The sequence below is a fragment of the Neolamprologus brichardi genome, chromosome 14 (genome assembly GCF_056152115.1).
Source record: "Neolamprologus brichardi isolate AB-2024 chromosome 14, ASM5615211v1, whole genome shotgun sequence".
Classification (NCBI taxonomy): Eukaryota; Metazoa; Chordata; class Actinopteri; order Cichliformes; family Cichlidae; genus Neolamprologus; species Neolamprologus brichardi.
In genome coordinates this window covers 32,215,485-32,229,795 of record NC_142117.1, presented here as the reverse complement: position 1 = coordinate 32,229,795, position 14,311 = coordinate 32,215,485, and the positions used below count along the sequence as shown (strand labels likewise).

At 38.4% G+C, this 14,311-nt stretch overlaps 1 protein-coding gene across 11 annotated transcripts in view; it reads right to left on the bottom strand.

The window, feature by feature from the left end:
* The window catches only part of tenm4 (teneurin transmembrane protein 4), a 149,061-nt gene that overhangs the window by 109,993 nt on the left and 24,757 nt on the right, over positions 1–14,311 (bottom strand). For all 11 annotated transcript variants that reach the window (XM_006796627.2, XM_006796629.2, XM_006796630.2 and 8 more), the window contains exons 2-3: positions 4,258–4,543; positions 3,332–3,604 (exon numbers count right to left, since the gene is read on the bottom strand). In XM_006796627.2, coding sequence (XP_006796690.2) covers positions 3,332–3,604; positions 4,258–4,480 — 496 coding nt within the window. In that variant the 5' untranslated portion in view covers positions 4,481–4,543. The remainder of the gene's footprint in view (positions 1–3,331; positions 3,605–4,257; positions 4,544–14,311) is intronic.

Here is a 14,311-nt window from a genome sequence, read left to right as displayed (position 1 = left end):
CACCCCCTCAAGGCAAGTTTCATTTAATAAAAGATTTAAAATCAGAGTGAATCCAGCGATTTCAGGAGTGTGTGGAGACAACACAAACCCCTACTACAAACTCCTACTAGTTGCTTGTGTGCTGCAGGCTATGGAGAGACTTTCACAAGAAGATTTCACCAAAGTATCATGAGGCTTTGCCCTGAAGCAATGCCTACAGTTACCAGGATTTCAGTAATGACCATTAATAATAAAATAAAATCAAATAAAATGAAATAATTAAAATAAAAAAATACTGCATATTCTTTATACCGGCATTAAATTTCTGCAAAAAACTAAGTGAAATGATGTAACAAAGCGTATCATGAAATTGAACTTTACAGTAGCATCAAGGCTCGGCTGCATAGTATATCTCCTCAATCGATACAGACAAGATCTCTCGGGAGGACGGAGAAAGGGAAAGCAAAATCAGTACACAACATAACTAACCACTCACTGGAACTAATTACATTTTGTCCTTTGAAAAATATCAGCATCAGTCACTCAAACATTTTCTATCAACAAGAACTGTGTAGACTTTAGCCACATTATTTTTCTCCACAGGTTATGGAACACATGAATAACAATCCCTCGACAGGCTTTTGCGGCCATCTCCACTGCCGGTTCTCATGGTTACAGAAATGTAATAGCCCAGCCATGACAGTGGGGGAAAGTTGGATTAGAGAGCACATCTGGATAAGCCGTTATTGGGTAAAAACCAAGAACAGCAAGCCTCTCCCAAACCCAGCAGTCTGCCTGGCCCTTCTTGCAGTTTAAACTCTAAGATGTGCAATGACTCAGCAGTCGCTGGCTGCTGGAAGCATCCTCAAGGGACTCCCTAGGGACCGGAGGCAGCATGGATAGGATAAACACACATACCGGTACACACTGCATTTAAATGCTATCCAATCCACAGTTGAGCACATGCATGTGCACACAGATGCACGCATATAAATGAGCTTTACAATGAGCACTGGAAATACTTATTTCTCCATTAAGTATCAAATGATAACAATAAAAATTTGCATGTGTGCGACACTACACTTATTTATTGAAACTAATCATGTAATATGTTAAAAAGGCAATCAAGATAAAGGCTAATATTACTGCGACATCTCAAATGGAATGAATCAGTGAAGCACGCTATGATAAGAAAAGGTTTTTCTTCCGTGTAAAACTGACAACTGAATCACAGCATCGAGAAAATTGTTCCAAAATTGCTGTCACTTATTTGCATGCATTAAAACTAGGGTCAAGTAAGTCACATGTGAAGAAGGGGGGACTGCCCAGTGGCTTGAATACATTAAAGCAGAGTAAATGGTTTGTTGATTTAAAGAGATTAAAGCACACACAAGCAGACCTGCTCGATGGATTTTAATTAACTTGCCATATATAAATTGTATGTTATCAGGCATTACTGAATTAAATGCTGAATACAAGTGCTCTTTCTGCTTGGGTGAGTGGAATAAAAAGCTACTTAGAATCCCGATTGGGTCTCACAGACGCATGATGCTGCAGCTTCGGGTGTTCTGAATACATTCCAGCGTACCAACCCTTGAATTGTCAACCAAGAAGAGTCTCTTTAATTATATACAATGCTGGCAAAATCAAGTCCTTTGGCATCTCAGATGATCAAGCAGAGGGATGCCATGTTCTCTCCCTGAGTCATTCGGGCAAATGGATTCCACTTCCAAGAGTCATTTCTGTCAGTTATAATAAGAAGCTAATACATAATGTGACACACTCTGAAATGCAAAACTATTCACAAGGTTCTCTACAAGGCTGTGCAGGGGCAATTAGAATTTTGCCGCTAGGCCCTTGATGAGTTCCTCTTTCTGGGAAGTATCCTGGGAACAGTGTCATAAATCTACCCGTTAATATGCATGATTTAGGTTTGTTTCTAACTATGTATCGTGCTAAACAGACCTTAAACCTTACCATGTAGTACCTCTGTATCACAAAAAGCAAATTAAATAACCGAGTACCTCCAAACTATGCGAGCTTTTTCTTTCAGTTTACACACTGTCCAAAAAAAATAGCAGGATGCAACAGAGTTTACTGACAAACAGGCACAGCGGGACTGAGCATCCAAATTTAATTTTCCAAACAGAATTCTGTAATATCACAACTTTACGGCTCTCGCTAATCTGCAATTTAACAAGTAGCTTCAGCAAAACTGTTATTCCCTTCTGGCGTTTTCTTTGTTGCAGGTAAAGTCAGGCTCTGGAATTGTAATACCACTAAAAACACTTGAAATACTGTAGCATGCACAGATATATGTCTCCCTCCATTCACCTTTGACTCGGCTGACACACAATAGCACTACTGATATCAGAACTGTAATTTCATTCAGCATTACATGTTTGAACTGGTAACTGATTTCCGAGAAAGACAGGAGCTGATTATACAAGGTCACCTGATGTATCAGAATGCCAATGTATTCTGTGCTCGCTGTAAAGAGCGAACACAGAATACAATACAGTGTGAAATGTATGTAATGAATAACATGATCCTTTGGCCAGTAATGCGCTGCTAATGTTTGTTAACCCTTGTTCCCGATCGCCAGCCATGACAAGTTAGGCCCACCCCCAGAGGTTGACACAATTTTGTTCCTTAGATTAATTAAATATGAGATCCCGGCTGTTTGAATCTGTATCTTTGAGCCTGTTACTGAACACCACCCCAAAGCCCCCCTTCCACCCCAGCCATGATGATGAACGTAGAACACGTGGACATTTAACGAGGCTAAACATTTAATTTTCATTTAAAGAGGTTTATATGTGAGTTTCTGAGCAAACACACAGAGACTTCATGCGCTCTGGGACAAAACAGAAACACCAAGGCAGATCATTGTCCGACAAAGACCAATACAATACAACAGATTCAGCAGAAAGAAAGCAAGAATAAAGCGATCCCTAAACAAAAAGCAGAGGTAATGGCAGGTAATAATTCTGATCGTGCTGAAAACTAATAAGCGCATCTCCTTTTAGAAGTCACATCCTAATTATGCTGGTCTTTGGGCCAATTTCTAATATAATCAAGCAAAAATCTGAAAGGCTTAATGAAACTGTCATGTTTAATTGCAGCTCATCTTGTCCTTGTAAGAAGTCCAGTTGAGCAATGCCAAAAACTATTCAACCTAACATAATAATCAGTTAGTCTAAAACTGTGACTTTATTTCACGCTGTTCTTCTTTTCCTGTTAAACAACATGCTACGTTGTTTACACCGGCGTCAAAATAAACCAAAAAATTCAGACTCTGCTTTTTGATTAAAAATGGCTGAGAAAAAGTAAAAAGAGCAAAGCTCCTTACCATTTTCTGTGTTCTCATGTTCCGTGTCAGTCAGAGTTAGATTGGAGTTGGCCCTGCTGGAGAGGCACGAGCTGCGGCCTGACTTGGTGTTGCTGCGGCCCCATAATCTGACTGCATGCTCTGGTGACATAATGCCGTCTGTCTCCGTGTCCGCATCTGAGCCCACACTGACTGAATATTCACGGTGTGCCATCCCCAGGTCAGTCCTGTATGTGGCGACATGAGATGGGAGGGCATCTCCAAAGCCAAGATCTCGAAGGGAAAAGTCTGCCCCTACAGCAAGCCAACAGATACACATAATTAGCTGCATCACTTAACATAATTAACAGTATTCAGTGCGGGAAAATGACAGCAATTTAATGGCCTGGGCGGAGAAAACACACACTATAGATCAAAGGTTTCACTAGCAGTGGTCGTGGAGTTGCAAGTACATGAAGGATTGGGACGTTTAACATTTAAAAAAACAAAACATCTTTATATGCTTTCACTATATTCACTTCGGGGTACCTTATCAGAACTATGTCTTGTTACACTGGGGCAAATTGTAACTCAATTCCCTGTTTTACTGTATTTAAATGTTGCCTTTTTTTGCTTTTGCTCTGCTAAAGCAGAACTACAACATCAAGTGGCAAGCAAATTTAAATATACCATCATATTTCATTTAAACTTAGATGATTAATTATGCATTTCAGCGGGCAGGTGAAAGTGTGCATGTCCTCCATGAAGTTTTTAACACTGCCATGGTAAGTTCAATCCATAGCCACCTTACTTAATAGTTGGATGATGCTGAGTGACCTCTACTGCGACTGAATGTAAATTAATAAGAGATTCATCATTAAAAAATGATGATGCATATCACTAATAAACCGCTACTAGCTATACCAAGTGATATTAATGACATTTTCTCGTCTACTATTTTGTCTAACCTTGTCGGTTGAATTCATCCACTTCGTGATGAACCATTTCCGTGACACGGGTCCCGTAAGCCATCCTCGAATCATGGTCGAAGGCTTTTAGTGTTTCACTGGAGCTGTAGGACTTTGCGTTGGGTTTACCGTCCTCGCTGTCTGCGGAGGAGCTAGTGTAACGGCGCTCTGTGTCCTGCCGAGCAGTAAGTGAGCGGTAGGGTCTACGTTCCTTCACTTCCATGGCTGCCTCCACACTGCTTCCAAAATCAAATGTGGGTTACAATGCCAGTTTAGTTTGAGAGTTCTGTAGAAGAAAAAGAAAAAGAAAATATTTTAGCCTTTATCATCGCACAAAATAAAGTTAAGGCATTCAAATGTGTATAAAATATGTCTAATTCAAACATGCTCATATCATTTCAGGAAGCATAATGGTAGTATGTTAAAAAAAAAAGGCATTACTGACTATTTTCAAATAAAAATGTCCGTACACCCACATACACACACTTAACCAAGCTGCTGCAGAAACATATCAAATGCAAATGCATGCCCCCGAACAGCGCATGCATGGCTCAGCACACACAATGAGAGCCCGGAGAACCACTAGGATTAGATTTCATAAAATATTGCACAACAAATCTTGCACCTATAAAGTTTACGGTGCAAGTCTCCCACAAATATTCTTTTTTATGTGCCACATAGAAATGCTGGGACTCCAGCATCTGTAAAAGTGGCAGGTGTCCTTCCATGAATTGTGTTGTTTATAAGTTACAAATCATCACCAGTTGGAAACGGAGGTTTCAAACAAATCTAAGACTACTCTGAACCCACAGAGATGATTAAAATCTGCAACATAAAACTACTACTGCCAAACAGAACACAGAGTATAAGATCTACACAGAGAAGAACTTTAGGCATTCAGCTATGTGGTGCATTTTATTTTCTTGGCGTCAAGGACAAACTGTTGAAGTGAAAACAGAAGAAAATAAAGATAAAACTGCAAGACGTTGCTGTCTCAGAGAAGCACGACATAAGTCATTGGGTATTAGTACACTGGACAGCAATTTTTGTCATGCAAATATGACATTTGAAGTGACCACGTGGATATAAAAACATTTGATCACATCTACAAATGTCACTATGAATGGAAACTAGGGCTGCTACAAACGATTATTTTGATAGTCAACTAGTCACCGATTATTTTTGCGATTAGTCGAATAATCAGATCATCATCCATTAGACATAAAACGTACAGCTTATTGCACCAGCAGCATCTGCTCTTATATAACTATCGTTAGCTTACAACTTTAAGTGTTTAAGGTATGTGCTAACTAAAAATAAAGACAAGATGATAGTTTACTGAATTTTAATGAAATTTGCAGATTGTTTCGGTGAAGTTTAATAAACTTCTTGCTATCTAAAATATAACAGGACACCGGAGTAAATTCTCAAGCATCTCACACTTATCATAATCAGGTGTCTGCTTGACATTTATTCAGCTGTGTAAAAACTATAACTTTAATCTCAGCCAAACAGATTTACTCAGGAACAAATAAAATACTGAAAAAAGCCAAACAATAACATTTTTAAGTTATCTAAGTGACTTATATGTCATGTTTAACCTGAGTAGTGAAAGACAGCGGTGGGTTTGAAAATGCTTTGTCGGGAGTCCGGTGTTCTCAGCGGCTCTAGTGAGCCTTGCCTACGGCTAGCTATCGAGCTAGTGGGTAACAGACTTCTCCGAAAACGTCGGCGCTTTTAAAAATATGTGATGTCTTAATAAACCGAGCAGATATTTGAGGTTTATACAGCTACATTCTCGCCTGAAAATATGTTAAACGTTTATTTTGTGACCCAGAAAGAATAATAAGAGTAATATTAAAACTAACTAGCTGGCGCCATTGTTGACAACTGTTCTGGGCCGCGCTATGAATTATGGGACACAGCTTCTTCTTCGGGTTTAACGGCAACTGGCATCCTTGTACATGCAGTGCTGCCATCTTCTGTTTCAGTCCGTTATTACACTCTTAAATCCTACTACTTATTCCTGCGTCTTTTGTGATCTTACAAAGCTTCGAACGACGCATCGACTATTAAATTAGTCGTCGACGATTTTGATAGTCGACGTAATCGTGACTAGTCGACTAATCCTGGCAGCCCTAATGGAAACCTTACAAAAATGCTTGATCACAGTTCACTCTGAAGCTCAGAGTAACCTGTATTTCTGCTTCATCCAAATGCATTGCCATGATAATTATATTTCACGAGCTGAACACCTTACCATTCATGCCACAGGGTTCTTTTTCAATTCTGCCTGCCTCAACACTTGACAATGAATTACTATAACCAAACGCAGGATGCAACTCACTGGACGCTAGAAGACGGCTCTCTGAACGAAAGATAAAAAACACACCAGGCAAATCTGGGAGGTTTAACTGACAATATGGCTGCGCTGTTCAGACAAGGATTTTTTCACAAGATAAGCTCTTTATGAATACTGTATGAGATTTGTGCCGGACAGAACAGTAAACAATAATCCGTAGTGAACTATATTTGCCCTTTCTCCAAAAAAAAGTTTATTTTTCAAAGATGCCATTGTTGGTGTTGGGGCTTTCTTTTTGTACGTATTGACAGCTGAAAAGATCCTGGTGATTAATGACTTGAGGCCTCAATAGCAGGACCTCTGCCACATGGGGAGGTGGAGGGTTGTGGGGGTGGGGGCGCAGGGCGAATGCTCCCACTCTTCTGCCACAAGAGCACTTCAGCTGCTCCCAACATTTCAAATGCAGCCTGTATGAGTTGCTAATTTTTACCTTTTACTCGAGATCCTTGATGCTATGCAAATGTGAGGTACCAGACAACAAGCAGCTTTCTAAAGTTTCAAGAATGTTCTGTAAAGTGCATTGTTTTTGTTTCCTGAGAGCTGGGCTCAGTGCTTTGGCCATCTCTGTTCTGCACAGCCCTTCCTCCTCATTACTAATCGGCTAGTATGCAATGAGATGTAGTTTTGAGACCATGGGAAACCTCGTGAAGTTTTTTTCAAAGAGGCTAACAGACTATACACAGTGACAAATGACATGGGATGCAAATGTTCTCCAGTCTTGAAACCCTATACACCTTAAATGCTGCTGTCAGAATTTTTACAAAAGGCACCTGTAAAATTAAACAGTGTTTAGCAACATCTGACATTATCATTGTGTTTCGGTGCCAGAGAGCAAAGCTGTTGTTGTTCTTCATCTACCCAAGTCTAAATCCTGTGAGAGCGTTCCAAAACAAAGGAAACGCCACCGTTATTCTAATGTACTTGTGTGTGAAGATAATAAACAGAAGGTTTTAGTTATATCATCACTCACTAAAAAAAATAGAAGTAATATGTGATACAAGGCCTATTTTTAAAATGTTATTATCATCTCATGGTAGGCTCAAGGGAATGAACAAAGTGCCTTGAAGCACCGAAGGAGAAGGTTAATGAGGGTATTTTTACAAAGACTAAGAAAAGTTATTTACAAAGAACAGTAAAAAAGACATAACTGCCATGAACTGAAATCTCTAAAATGAAGATAATAATCAAGCTTTTATTCTAAAGACAAAGTTCTCCTAAAGCCTTAGATGCAGACCTCGAGCAGTGCCAAAAAGACGCTAACTGCATATCTATGGAATGATCCAAAATCAATTGAGGTCTCTCTGGATAGACAAAGAAATGATGGATGGTCTATTTTCCTCTTTAAAGCAATTGCAGACTCCGCATTTTTCAATTACATTGTCTACAACTGACCAGGGTAGAGTCAGGTTTGTCTGTGGGTGTAAAGCAGATGTATAGCAGCTGTAAGCAGTGCAATAATGTGGTTCCACAGAAAAGGGCTTGCAGGGAGTATTCAATAATAAATGAATTGTCAGTTCAAGTCATCAGACACAGTGATGCATGAGGTCCTTGTTGAAATATCTGCTGGGAAGCAAGAACAGATTTAAAACTCATCTGACCCATTCAGTACTTCAAGGTGCATCGGAGATCACAATCAGCCAATACAACTTAGAATGAGCTACCATAGATAAAAGAAAGACCACTGGAGCTCCTGAAGAAAAAGTCACAATTAAGAAGTAATACTTGCAAACTTTTCACTTCCTTCTTCAGGAACTGAATTTCACTGCTTAGGAAGAAAGGTTAAAACCAGTATAACTTACTGGAGAAAGGTTAGTGCTGCTGCTTTCAGACGGAACGTAACCAGCTACCAGCGACATGCAACCTGCAATATTAGCATGATAAAAAAATACAGTTTTTAAGAAACGGACTAGCCAGCTGTTCCAATCTCTTCCAGGGTTCCGGTTAATTTTAGTTCAGGCCATTTTTTACCTGTTTTATATAGTCTTATTAATTCAGTGTTAAAAAGCAATAAACCTAGCCTCTATAAATCTTCACAGTTCTCCAGTACATCAGCGTCACCGCTCTTAAATGGTTACTCGGGTTAACTGATTTCTGCTTAGAAAATGAGTTACCGTTAAGTTTTGCTGAACAAACTGCAGTCAGTTAATTCTGTATAATCAGCACATCTTAACTCCCCAAAACAAACTTACGCTAAAGACAACTCTTATGTGATTAAGTGGAAACTGCTGTAGCTGCAGGAGTTCCTTGTTCCAAAGGTAGTCTTTTGTCTTTCACAAAACCTGCCAAAGCAAAGCATAAAATAAACCACCTGTAGTTTATCTGTAGTGCAAAAGTAACTTAGTGAAGCTCATGTTAAAGCACTTGTTGAGGTTTTTGTCTGGAGGTTACTATGGCCATTGGTCCAGTGTCAGGAGTTAAATATGTGATCTAAATAGGTGGGAGGCAATTGGGGTACAATATAAATGCAAATGGGTCTGTACTATCCATCAAACAATTAGCAGCGTGCTGAGAATTGCTATTCAGCACCGGTGCATATAAATCTAGCCTTCTCTCGCAGCACAATCCTGTTTTCCATTATAATTAACTGCTTGCTGCTCTTTACATGTCATAGATTTTTCCATGCAGTATTCGAGACTAAATGGTAACATTCGTCACAGAGCAAAAACTTTGCAATTTTGGACCCTGAGAAAAAAAATGGCAATGAGAAAATATTTACAATATATTTGGTTATGGCAACAAAATGTTTGCTTTCCTATTGTTACAGAAACCCTAGGACAGAATTGTGATAGTGTCAATAATTTAAGATGCGCATCTCCCAGTGTGACTGCTGCCATGACCTACATCTTCCGCCCGACCAGCCAACCACGACAAAACAACATGCTGATAAACACAACGTAGGCGCCATTGTGAATTACACAAAACAAACCTCAACTTAACATAATAATATGTTAAAATCTGCAAAACAAAATGTTTGCGAATCCAACAAAGAAGAAAATCTATTTGAGCCGTGGCAGCAGAAGCCATGTTGCCTTGCATGATGTGTCCTTCAGCTGTTATCACAACAGTGCCAAGTATGGAGCATGGAAGGGAAAAGCAGAGGCTTTGAATCCATGTGATGTAACCTACAATTCAGTTGGTATTATAACATTCCTTAAAATATCTCCGGTATTATTGTTATAGCACAGCCTAAACGCATTGAATTTAATATCATACTCCAGCACCTTAGAGCATTTTCACACAGTGTTTATCAGATTCCTTTGAGTATTTTCCGATGCAATTACAGATTACTTGCTTGTGAAATCTCTTAATTGATTGATCATAAACACTGGCATTTAAAGTTTTCCTCATGGGTGATGCTATTTTAAGATAATAGCTGATAAGTAACAGCTGGTAATGTTCAGGTGCATGAAACAAAATATTTTAATGCAAATGTAATTTAATAAGAATATAAGTTTTAAGGCTATGTACTAAATCTAAATAATATTGCAACTGATCATTAAAATGTTAGAACTGTATTATCTGTAACACCTACTGTAAAGATACAAGACTGTGCAAAAAGTCTATTTTTCTGTATACTTTGCTTCTAAGGCACGAAGCTTTCTAAAGCTTTCAAAGCTTTCTTGTCATTTATTTTAGGTTATCTTGAGCAATAGTTCTTCAAGTTTGTTTTCCTTTTGACACTGGCAATTTTTTTCAGTCCAGTACTTGTAGCTCACTATTTTCAGAGGGATGCTCTTTTTTGTTAAGCCTACAAATGACTTACACATTAAGAGAAAATTGGTAAATGTCTGTCATAAAAATCCATTATTTGGAGTTTAATCTTTTAGATACTACAGTTTGACAAGCATAAAATAGCATTTTTGCACCAACAAAGGGATTCCCAAAGAGGTATGAGCCAAAAACCGGGCCTATATCAGCAGTCTGTGCTTAGAAAATTTGAGGAAACTGGAAAGATGGAGGACAAAAGAACAAAAAGTGGGGAAAACATTTATGCTTTGGGGCTGCATTTTAGCCAGTGGTGTTGGAAAATCTTTACAGGCTGATGCAACACAGACGATGATGATGATGAACACAGAAAAGTACAGTCAGATATCGACCAATCACGCATGTAAATCTTCTGACTGGCAATGGCTTACTTTTTTTAGCATGATGATGATCCCAAACACACTGCCAATACAGCAAAAGCACACCTGTATAGAAAAACACACAATGGAAAACTATCATATCAATTATGGTTTGGCCTCCCTAGAGCCCATACCTTATATTTATTGAAGCAGTATGGACTTTCCTTTACAGAGGACAGAACAAAAGGCTGCCAACATCCAAAGAAGAACTTTGGAATACACTTCAAGAAGCCTGGAGAATTATTCCTTAGAAATATTCTTTATCACTTGAAGGAATGATAAGAAAGCTTGTCTAAGGCAGTTCTGGCTGTCTAGAAGAATAAAGGTGGTCATACCAAGTTTTGACTCTCAAGCTCATTAAAATAGTACAAATTCTGTTTCTGCCTATTTACTGTATCTTCATGTAAGTTTGCCCATGTTTTACTAAATCACTGCAACTATTTCCCCCTTTAAAGTTATCAGGCTAAAGCAATGTATACATAAGAGATCAGGTGAAAAACTTTTACTTATCAAGTCACATAGTCAAATAATCTGTGAAAGAAAGCTCACAACACTGCAGACAAACATCTACACATACAAGCAGCTCATAGTGCAGCTGAGAGGAAAATTGGGCAGGTATCAGTAACACTGTCTACAAGGTCTATTGAAAGCAAGAAGTGCTCCATGCAGGCTCCATTTATTTCTTTTCTGGAAAATTTTCACATGCTTAGACTCTATAGAAAAGCCTCCTCAGCCAACAGAAAGGTGTGTTTTCAATAGAGGAAAAAAGAGCTGGGTAGATGGGGTCGGGGGGCTGAATGGCCTGCCAAACAGATCTGAATTCAGTAGTGCTAATACAAGCTGCGGAGGAGAGGGGGCATAGTGGTGGTGGGGAGGTATCTCAACGGCCGCCTCCTTCCGGGATCAAAAGCGAGCCCCACCAGCGCATTAAACAGAATGCGTAAAAGCCTTTACATAAACAAAAGTAGTCTGGGACCAGTGCTGCAGCACGCTCCCTGCTACTAATCACTCTAAGCAATTCAAGGTTTAGCCCTGACAGAAGGAGCAGGCAATGGAATAATGCTTTTAAACCAGCCCGGTAAATAACAGGGAGAAGCAGTCTATTTATTCACTTTACACCACTGATATACACTGCTGGCCTCGGCAAAATACAGAACGCGAAGATTGATTCAGAGTTCTGTACATACACATGTTAGGAATTAATGGAAAGACGGGAAACAATATGTTTTGGTAAGGTTTGCTGTAGTCCCGAAGAAAAAGCGAGACGGCAAATAAATGTGGAGTTCACGCAGGTTTGAAAGAGAACCTCTCCACTAGGTTGAAGTGCTCCGGTGGTGACCTGTCTCTCATTAGTCTGCGGACTAATGCTCATTACCCTGCAAAGGCTAGACCTGAATGATTTATAGTTTGGCCTGAAGTGAAACCAAAGCTAATACCAGCGAAGCAATAATCAACTTACTGTAAACTTGGTTGATATTTATTGTTAAAAATATTTGAGAATTTGCAGCTTTAGCCCGAGGAAGGTCTATAGGGCTGAAATGCTATAAATAAATGACGCACTGAACACAAATATTGTGTAGTGCTAGTTCCTGCCTTAAGGAGTGATTCATCGGAATTACAAAAACACCCTTCTTCAATGCGTGGAGACTATGTGTGTGTCATAACGCGGTTCAGAGAGGAGAACGCATTTGATATCTGCTGCTGACCGCCTTCAAATACTGCATATAGAAAAATTAAAAAGTAAAATCTGTTAAGTAATAATTATATTTCTAAAAACTGTTTATTTGGAACTACTCATATACCCTACCTAAAATCTATTTAACTGCAATATATTTAAATTAACTCCAGAAATCTCAGAGATGTACTGTATATTTTGCAGTACAAGCAGATTAAAATAAAACTAGACTGCCAGCTGCTACTCAAAAAAGGTTGTGAAGTTTTGTTATTATTATGATGGGGATGGGGGATTCTTGTGTTGACTTTTCCAAGATCAGCTTGCATGACTCAGTCTTTCCAACAGTGCCTGAGCCACAAAATCCCATTGCAATACAATCAACAAACATCTTTCAGGTGACCTAAGCTTTCTGGCTATTGCAGATCTCCTGTTATTTGCAACAGAGGCTGGCAACATTTGATGAAATTTCAAAATGTCTGAAATTAGCCATCTGAAATGTTTTAATCTATTTTTGTCTGTTTTAACTGAGAAATTTAAATATGTAGTAATATTTCTAGTAATTTTAGCAGTCTGCACTGCAGACAAGAGCAATTCATTTTTATAAAGTGGTTTGATAAATGCTGTCTTAATATCAGCAGGCCTAATTAACAGTTTTCTGTTGTTTTGCTTAAATGAACTTGGCAGTTTGCTAACACCAGTAGGTTTTCTGCTTTCCTTGATCTCAGAATACTTAAATATATGTCTTGGCATCTCAAAAGTGTATTTTACTCTTCTAGACATTTACCTCAGCATGACTTGTCTTGTTCCAAAAATATTTTTCTATACAGAGCTGTCTTTGAATTGGCCTCAGGAGTAATTCAACTGATGCTGCTACTTAACATAAAGTGCAAAAAAGGCTCAGAACGCTAATGTTTTCAACTTATTCCCAGCACTTTATTAGTGTACCATTTAACTACGAAAGTATGTCATTTGAAAGAGTGCAAAAAGCATAAAAAGCAGGGGGCTTATGTGCTCCTGAATAATAATAAGAAAATAAAATGTATCCTGTTTCTTGGAAATCTAATATTTACAAAATTAGTCATATTATATCACACCTTTATGATCCTACAGTTACTGAATCCAAAAAGGGTGCACGAATAATGTTTAGCAACGCACCACACTCATGTACGTGTAAAATACATTAGCTGGTAGGGGTGGGGGAAAAAATCGATACTGTGTAGTATTGTGATATTTTGTTTGCTAATAATGTATCGATACAGGGACAGCAGAAATCGATATTTTGTTACAAAAAAGGTTTTTGTGCTCTGACTTCAGAGCATGTTGATCCTTTTTCTGAGCAAGAATCCTGACATTCCTTCACTGTCCAAATGTGTTTAACATTTTTTTGGCAGCAATAAACATGACAGTTTACTTTTTTATTTAATGTAAAATTATATTTTGTTTTAATTTACTTTCAAATTCTTCAGTTGCTGAAGAGGCTGCATAGTTTTCAGAAATTGCATAGTTCAGAATAGCTATAATTGTACCAGATGGTTGCGTTCAGTTAAGTTGGACTAGACTGTAATACAAACCGTTCAGTTTGTCAACAATAAAACTGAAATGAGAGAAAGACTGAGTGCGAGACTTTAATATTAGATAAAATGAATATTGATAAAGTTTACCTTTATGTACAGAATCTGAATATCGCAAAATATTTTTAAAAAATCCCAATAATATCGTATCGTGCGTTAAGTATTGTGATAATATCGTATCGTGGGATGTATGGTGATTCCCACCTCTATTAGCTGGCCAGTGTATTTTATCTGCCTATTAAGTAACATTTTTTTTCTAAACACAGAAACCTTAGTGCAAATGGACATTTCGATTATTGCCCCATCTATGCACATACAACAT